General features: G+C 35.9%; 1 protein-coding gene across 1 annotated transcript; it reads left to right on the forward strand.

The window, feature by feature from the left end:
* The first annotated feature begins 578 nt into the window (after window positions 1-578).
* Window positions 579-1792, forward strand: LOC149230300 (uncharacterized protein At4g08330, chloroplastic-like). The gene is made up of 2 exons (XM_089376034.1): window positions 579-883; window positions 1203-1792. The coding sequence occupies exons 1-2, from the start codon at window positions 804-806 to the stop codon at window positions 1594-1596; spliced, it is 474 nt and encodes a 157-aa protein (XP_089232160.1). The 5' UTR covers window positions 579-803; the 3' UTR covers window positions 1597-1792.
* The last annotated feature ends 6290 nt before the right edge of the window (window positions 1793-8082 follow it).

Genomic DNA, 8082 nt, shown 5'->3' on the forward strand with positions numbered 1-8082 from the left:
AAAAGTTATTGAGAAGTTAAAGAGGTTATAATTGGTGGCAAGACTAATTTTGTAGTAAGTTTAATGATGTAGTGTGTTATCAAAAATAAAAAAAATATCAAATTCAATGGAGTCAATGAAATTTGATAATAGAGTGTTATAATTAGAATAATTTTTCATAATCACAAATATTAGTTGAGATACTTATGAAATGTGAATTAGTTGAGTACATTTAGTTGAGTTTATATTTATTATTGGTTCAAATTTTATAGAAAAAAATTAAGAATAAAAACCACTTGTAAAAAGTAACATCCTTACATAAATATATTTTTCACAATTCTTATGGATAAATCATTTTTCCAACATATAACAACTTTATATTGATTTTTCTTCCAATTCACCTTGAGACTATCCCCAACTTAAATTTGAAATAAATCAATTTACTGAAATAAATAAATATATTTATTTTGAAGTTACAAAAAATTCATTTTTTAAAACCGAAAAAATACATTAAACAAGAATATGAATGGCTGAATTTATTTGGAAGTTGCAAAGGTTCAATTTTTTTTTATATTTATACCCCCAACTTCATCTATTTTACTACATTATGCGGTGATGGAATACAACACTTTGAAGGCAAATATCCAGCTGGGCCAACCGTACCAGGCATTAACACGTCATGAAATCCATAACCGGCTGGAAGTCCTAATTCCAGAAACGAATTGTTTTTCCCCCAAAAGAAGACAATGAATTTGATCGGGAGAAGCTTATTTTTCACAATACGCGTTAATAGGCTTTGACTTTCAGTTTCTGAAAGCTTATGAATGACCCCATACGATCACAATTCCGCCTGTACCTCAATTGCATCAAGATCTTCAACTATTATGGCTTCAATCTCCTACAGGTAAGTTCTCCTTGCTTCCAGTCTGTTCTTAATATTTATTTCTACCAGCATTATGTGTGTGTGAGAGACTGCTATGCCCTAGTTCTGGTTGAGATATGTCCAAAATCTGATGACTGGTATGAACTGAATGAATTCCGATCTCATAATTCATTTACTCATGTTACTAAAACTTCCCCCAAAACTTGTTTCTGTCAAAAGAGTTGTGTACAGAGATATGTCCAAAATCCCAAGATTTGAATGAATTTAATGAATTCTGATCAAATAATTCATATACCCAAATTACTAAAACTCCTACCCAAAACTTTTGTCTGTTCAACAGTTGTGCAGAATGTGGTGTATTTCTGAATCTCCGCAGCAGCTATCAGTACCCTGCAGATCTCTATTTTGAAGCCGGCAATAGGGGCACCCTTTCATTCTCTGCCATTGATGACACCAAGTTCAGATTTGAAAAGGAAGACAGGATTATGCCCTTCTTTGAGACCTTGAACTATTGGGGATTTCAGAGAAAGAGGACCAAACTCAACTGTGCTTCCTGTGGCAAGCTCGTAGGTTATGTTTATGATGATGGCCATCCTGCTACAGACAGTAGTGGTCAATTTGGCATGGGTTCCAGCCAGGCCGTGCCCAGATATCCACGGTATAGATTTAAGATCAAAGCTCTCAAGCAGGAACAACTGAATGGCAGATTCATTATTTCTTCTATGTATAACTGAGAACTTCCAGATTGCTTATCATGTTGGCAAATTTGCTAATAGAGTTTATGGAATTAAGTTTACTATTATTGTTATAATTTGTGTTGGCTATTGGTTTATCCAAAATCTTTTAATATTTTTTCCATGTATGGAATTTGAAATATTTGTATCGGTTACAGTTTATCTGTTTCCATAGCAAGTGATACAGATTTGCCCACATACCTTGTAATTATGAGTATTATGCAGTTTTGTACTAGTATTTTGGGTTTTATAAAATACTGTGTCTATCAACTGAGTGCATTAAGTTACCAGGATAGAGATATGGATCCGGATTTGATATGGATGTGTATGGATGTGGATCTGGGTCAGCTAGGTTTTTGAAACGCCAATATCCAGAAATGACTGGGAAAAATTCAGATATAAAAATAAAATGTAATTAATAATTAAATAAATGAAAATTCAGAGTTAAGAATGGAAACCCTTCAGGAGTCACAACATTAAAACTATAAGAATCCAAATTTAACTAAAATTAAAAACAGCTCCCATAACTTTGAAATCAGGGTGAGGATATTTCAAGATGAGCGCTGTCCAAATGAAAGAATGGATGTAGGAACACAGTGGCCTGATGGAGAAACAAAAATAACGCCATGGATGCCAATGCATTACTGCCATAAACTGGATAAAAAGCATCTTTTTACAGAGCAATGGGTGAGTATAAGGGAGGACTTCAAGGGGTATATTGTGTCTGGAACTAGGTAAGCTACGCACGAAATTTTCAGTAATAGAAACTTAGCTGACATCTAGGCCTGAAAACAGTGAGCCACTTTGTGTTTTCAGTCATTTCTTCTCACCAGATACCACAGATAACTATATGTCATGCTTGGGGAGAGTATCCAAGCTTTCATTCTGTTAAAATTGGTTAAGAATTATCCATCTTAATAGCTGAAAAATAGAGGCTATCCTCATTTCCCAAAGGAACTGAAATCTATTAAGCCATCTATATCCAACATATGATTTCGCTCACCTTCGTTTGAGCCTGTACCATTGAAATGCCGCCTTTATAGAACTATTTATTATACCAAGATTTCCTCTTGTTAGTGATTGGAAACAAACTCCTGGGCAACTGGATGGGCAAGGTATTTCTCAGATAGCACTTAGACAGAGTTTAATAGAGTTTAATTCTAGAGAGAACAAGAGAACACTGAGCTGGCATTCAGAGAATGCAAACATTGAGTTTAATTATGGGAACAAAGAACACTAATAGCAAAATCAAATGGAGAGCACTATCAACAAGAGAAGTAGAGCTAAGAAATATATGAATAGAAAATTTCAAAATACCCTCAAACAGAGAACAACAAGAGAAAATAGAATCTATGAATCAAGATCCAATGGCCTGCCAGTAGCTTCCATGAACTTTGAAGTGACTGCCCCTGGATATTGATTCAAAGTTCGACTCCTAGCTTCAAGCTTCGAGTTCTATCTAAATCTTCCAAGCAATTGCAGGTAGATGAAATTATCTCATGTCTCTTGGAATGGGATGGAGTGGTTTTCTTAGAGACTGGGAATGAGGTTTAAGGTTTTTTATTTTAGGGTTTCAACATTGAGTGCAATCCTTTTCATTAAAAAATGTCTGGTTTGACTGGATCTGCAGTCAAACCTGAAAGGGATCCATTTCAGAAACAGGCCCTGTTTGGTCGAGGGGGATCCAAATCTGAAACCGACTGGGTGGATCCATGGATCCAACTCCCAAGCCTAACAGTCTTTCAAGCTAATTGTGTGCTAGTTTTAGAGTTACCTCTTCCTTTGGGGTAAGTTTTCTGGTGATTTCAATTAATTTTTTTTCTCTTTGAGAAGGGTCCAATTACTGAAAAGGATACAATTGCCATTCCTTCAAAGAGTACAGGCCAATCCATTATCAAATCAAACTAGCCTTATCCTTACCTACCTATGTAAGTAGGCAAGTGCATGAGATTTAGATCTTACTTCTAGCTTTTCATAATCTTTCCTCAAGGTACTTAGATGAGCTGCTGAATAGCTTTCAAGTTATGAATCAAGAATTTATCAATTTAAGGCAATCGAGAATGCTTTGGAGGCTAGTTCAAATTGCTGTTTGATGTCAAACCCATTGAAGAGGTCCTACGTTGAGATTGTTCATATTACATAACTTAATGTATATATCATTGTGGTAAAGTGAAGTGGGGTTAGAACTTATTCTGGTTTTGTGGGATCCCTTTCTGTATGTAGCATTAGTATTGTATTTGATTCTCAGATATCTACATTCAACTTCAGAGAAGGAAAAGCTTAATGGTTGCAGCCAGTTGCCAGTTGGTTTGTTGGTTGTTGAAGCATGGAGGAGTTATCCTTGAAAGAGGAGATGTGACTATTCATTGAAGGGGCTGTCTAAGAAGATTCCAATTGAGTATCAATAAATAAATTTTTGCCCAAACATTTGTGTCCATTATAGTTTTGAGTTTTTTCATTCCTTTGTCATTTTGCATTTGATGTTATTGGTTCCAGCAAGGTTTCATCCAGAGGCTTCTTCAAAGTCAAAATAAGTAGAAAAAATAATAAGTGATTTATGAACGGATATGAATTTATCTCTTCCTCAAATATTTTTTTTTGGCCTGGGAAAAAATGTAATTTTTATTTTAGTAGAAATAATAATAGCATATTGTAGGGCCAGAGGTACCCTCATATTCATCTCTCTTTGGCTAAACCAGAGAGAAAATAAACAGAAAAATCTATAAGTAACTTCATTAAAAAAGATGTCCAGGACTTAGATTCCAATGTTCCATATTACAGGATATGCATTCTTCACTTAGTCATACCAACAACATATCAAAACAGGAAAAACCTCGGGACAGGCTTGCAACATAACAGTAACAGAAAGAGTAAACAGAAATCAGATTAAAAGTAATTTAGAGATCATCTTGAGGCTAGCAGTAGTACACCAGCCTCTTCTTCCAGTATCTCTGATGGCCCTTCCTCCCGATCAAGCCCTTGTTTGGAGAAAGTGTCTGCCTCCATGTTGTTCTCCCTGAAGATATAGCAAATGCCATTGAAGAGAGTGATTTGACTTGATTGAACAGGGTTCTCAAGAGTCAAATTTGCATTCCAAAGATCCAATTGTTGTCAATAACCAATTTGAAACCCCCAAACATCTGAATTTCTGAAATTCGTTACTCCCTTATCAAAATGAACAAAATGGCCCATGCCTTCTATTACCCTCTCATGTAGCACGAGGATTTTATCCAGATTGAAGAACTTGCTCTGGTTGGCTGCACTGGAGTGATGGCTTTGAGTCATCCCTTACTTTTGATTTCACAGATCTCCAAGATCATTATTCAGTTGCTGTTATCCTTGCACATGAATGGAAGATGCAGGATTATCTGATGGAGCATTATTGATTATTCAGGGAGGGTTTAGCTAGTGCACACGCTTTCCTTCTTCCTTAACAATTCCCTTGTGACAGTTCATCTGTTGATCAATTAGGTGGGTGCTAACTGCTAAAGTGTCTTGACTAGGAGTGTTTGTTACACAATTGATTGCTCATTATCCTCTTCCTGAAGGCATTTTACTTCAGATATTATTTTCATTCTTGCCCACATTTGTAATTTGATGTAGCCTTCCAAATGCTATATTGTTGCATGGTTTATGATACATTATGGTTTGGTTGTGGAACTCCATATCACCTATTGATAGTTTGACGGTGATGTGACATGCTTTGAGTGGTTGGATATTTTATGGTTGCAGTCTAACTTTTCTATGTTTTGGCCCTTTTTCAGTCATTTTTGTTCGAAATTGTAAGGACACATTTTGGGGTCTGCAAACTATGAAAACTCCCACAATTTTACAAATTAAAAAAATAACTGCATAGTTAACAACTCATATATATATATATATATATATATATATTTGTCACACATAATAAAAGCATGTAAAAGAAACTTGATTTATGACAGTTTACATAACCTAACCAAGAACAAGAGGAATCCCTGGTTATGGTGGCTCGATTGCGGTACTCTTGCTAGGACCACTTGGCTAAATATGTCACCCTGCCAACTAGGAAAGTCTATCTGACTTGCTAGTATAGGGAACCTCCACAAGTTCCCTAGCCTTCCTAGCCCAAGTCCAAACCATGGTTGAAGTGTGTCAGAGATCCCTGTGCCAGCACCCCTTCGGTGTCTATCACCAAAATCCACCTCTCAGTGATAGTCAAACATTTGCACTCCCAAGTGCCAAAACCAAGAATCCACCCGAAAATCCTCTTGTTGCCTCCCGCCACCCCCCAAACTTCCCCCAAAGCTCCTTATATGAATGCCCCCCCTCTCTCCCCAAACTTCACTGCACTTACCCCCCTCCAGTTAATGCCACCAACCTCCCATAATGGCTCCTACCATCCTCCACCCATTCTCTTATCCAAAAAATAATTTGAGGCAATCAATAAAATAATAATGGTAATAAAACAATAATATTTGCTTTTACTGGTCAATCAAATCAAAATGGATTCATATGAATCCTGATTAATTAAATATTGAATTAATCATAATAATTATAATCTATGTTGCCAGAAAACGTGGGTGCGGGGACGGGGACGGGGACGGGGACGACATTTTTGGAAACAGGGTGCGTGGGTGCGTTGGGTAATATAATAATATTAAATTTTAATAATTAAATTTTATATATTATAAATTTATAATTAATAATTTATATGAAATTTGAATTTGTATATTTTTTCAACTTTAAACAAGAAAACTTTAATGATAATCATTTAAACATGCACATCATTGAACATTCAACATTGACATTGAAATTTCAAAATTTATCACCAAAAAACTGTTCTTTTGAATCTTTTCCGTGTAACCATGACACTGTGACAGCTATGTGAGAGAGCTCAAGGCTACTACTAAAACTGAAAATTCAAAATACATACTAGGATAAATGCTAGACTCGGCGATTTTGGTGAAACTTGGGACAGATTTTGTCACACACAGGCTTTAAAATAACTATGTAGCTTAGGTTCATTTGCAAGGATGCCTATCAATGAATCAGGTTGTGGTCGTACAGACCCTTCCTCCTACACAGCCAAGGAGTGTTAGCATTTCTGCCTCCTGCTCTAATTTCAAGACAGCTTCTCTCCTTATTGAAATTTCTCATTCTGGCTAGAGCTTGAGCTTGTAACTTTGCTTTGAATGTTTAGTCTCTCCCATATAAAAACACAATTTTTTCATAGGAGATTCTTCTCAACCTGATAGTGGTCTAGAATTTTCTTGATGTCTAATCATCCACCTGCCCCATGCATGGTGTGCTCTATGGTAAAGCAATCCCAAAAACAGTGGCAGCCTTACCCTTCCACAAAACACGCTTATCAGTGTTTGTTTCCCAATAAAATGCACAGCAGCCATCTGATGGCTTGAGGGATAGTTTGTCTTTGAGTGCGAAGCTCTGCCTGAATATTAATTATCTAAACATAAAACATCTTCGCAGTTTTTAGAGATTACTTGGTGTACAAGTATGTAGAGACCTTATATGATTTAGGCATATTTTCCTAGTTTTAATCTTAACATGATGTTATCAGAATGATGTGAGAAATTGGCAGATTTTGATACTTAATTTAGCCATTGTCCAAAATAGCCCTTCGCCATTTAACAACATCAGCTGATTATAGCTTATGGCTGGTCTCAATCCTACTTTCTATTTGACCGAAAATGTCTGAACTTGTATGTGTGCATTTACAATTTACAATTTGATGGTTATTTGGCTCGGGAATGAATCTTTCATTCCAAATTGATTTACAAGAATTCTTAAAAAACAAGACTTGTAAAAAACTTAAAAAACCGGGTACGGGTACTCGTGCAACACAGGTTTTGATGGTAAGGACCATGGAAGAATGTTTCATTCCAAATTGATTTACAAGAATTGATTTAGGGTTTTTTAGGTTTTGTTATAAGTTTTCCCTTTGTTATAAGTTATTTTTTAAATTTCAATAAAAAAATTATTTGAAAATTAAATTTTTAATGCAGTTTTTTTATGAAGAACCCAAAGAACCCAACTCGAAGAACCCAAGAACCCAAGCACTCGAAGAACCCAAGAACCCGTTAAAGGAAAAGAACCCATTTTTTTTTTTTGAAGAACCTGGTTCTTCATGGAAGAACCTGGTTCTTCTGGGTTCGTCTGGGAAGAACCCGTACCCGAATCCGGTACTTGGGTGCGGGAACCCGGGACGGGTTCGAGAACCCCACCCCCGGGTGCGGGTACCCGTGCAACACAGATTATAATTAATTAATTAATTATTAATTGGGATTAAAGATTAATCAATTAATTAATCACTAATCAAGCTTAATGCTAATTATAGGATATTGATGTATAGCATGCGAGGTGTGGGTATGTAGTTATCATACATATATCTCATACGTATTCTAATAAGAATTAATTACTTAAGTAAATCACTTAGCAGGTAGGTTAATAACCTTGAATAAGATAATGGGATCAGGAAGTGGGCATTAC

This window comes from Pinus tabuliformis, chromosome J, assembly GCF_031772625.1.
Source record: "Pinus tabuliformis cultivar Carrire ecotype Pingquan chromosome J, CPIR1, whole genome shotgun sequence".
Classification (NCBI taxonomy): Eukaryota; Viridiplantae; Streptophyta; class Pinopsida; order Pinales; family Pinaceae; genus Pinus; species Pinus tabuliformis.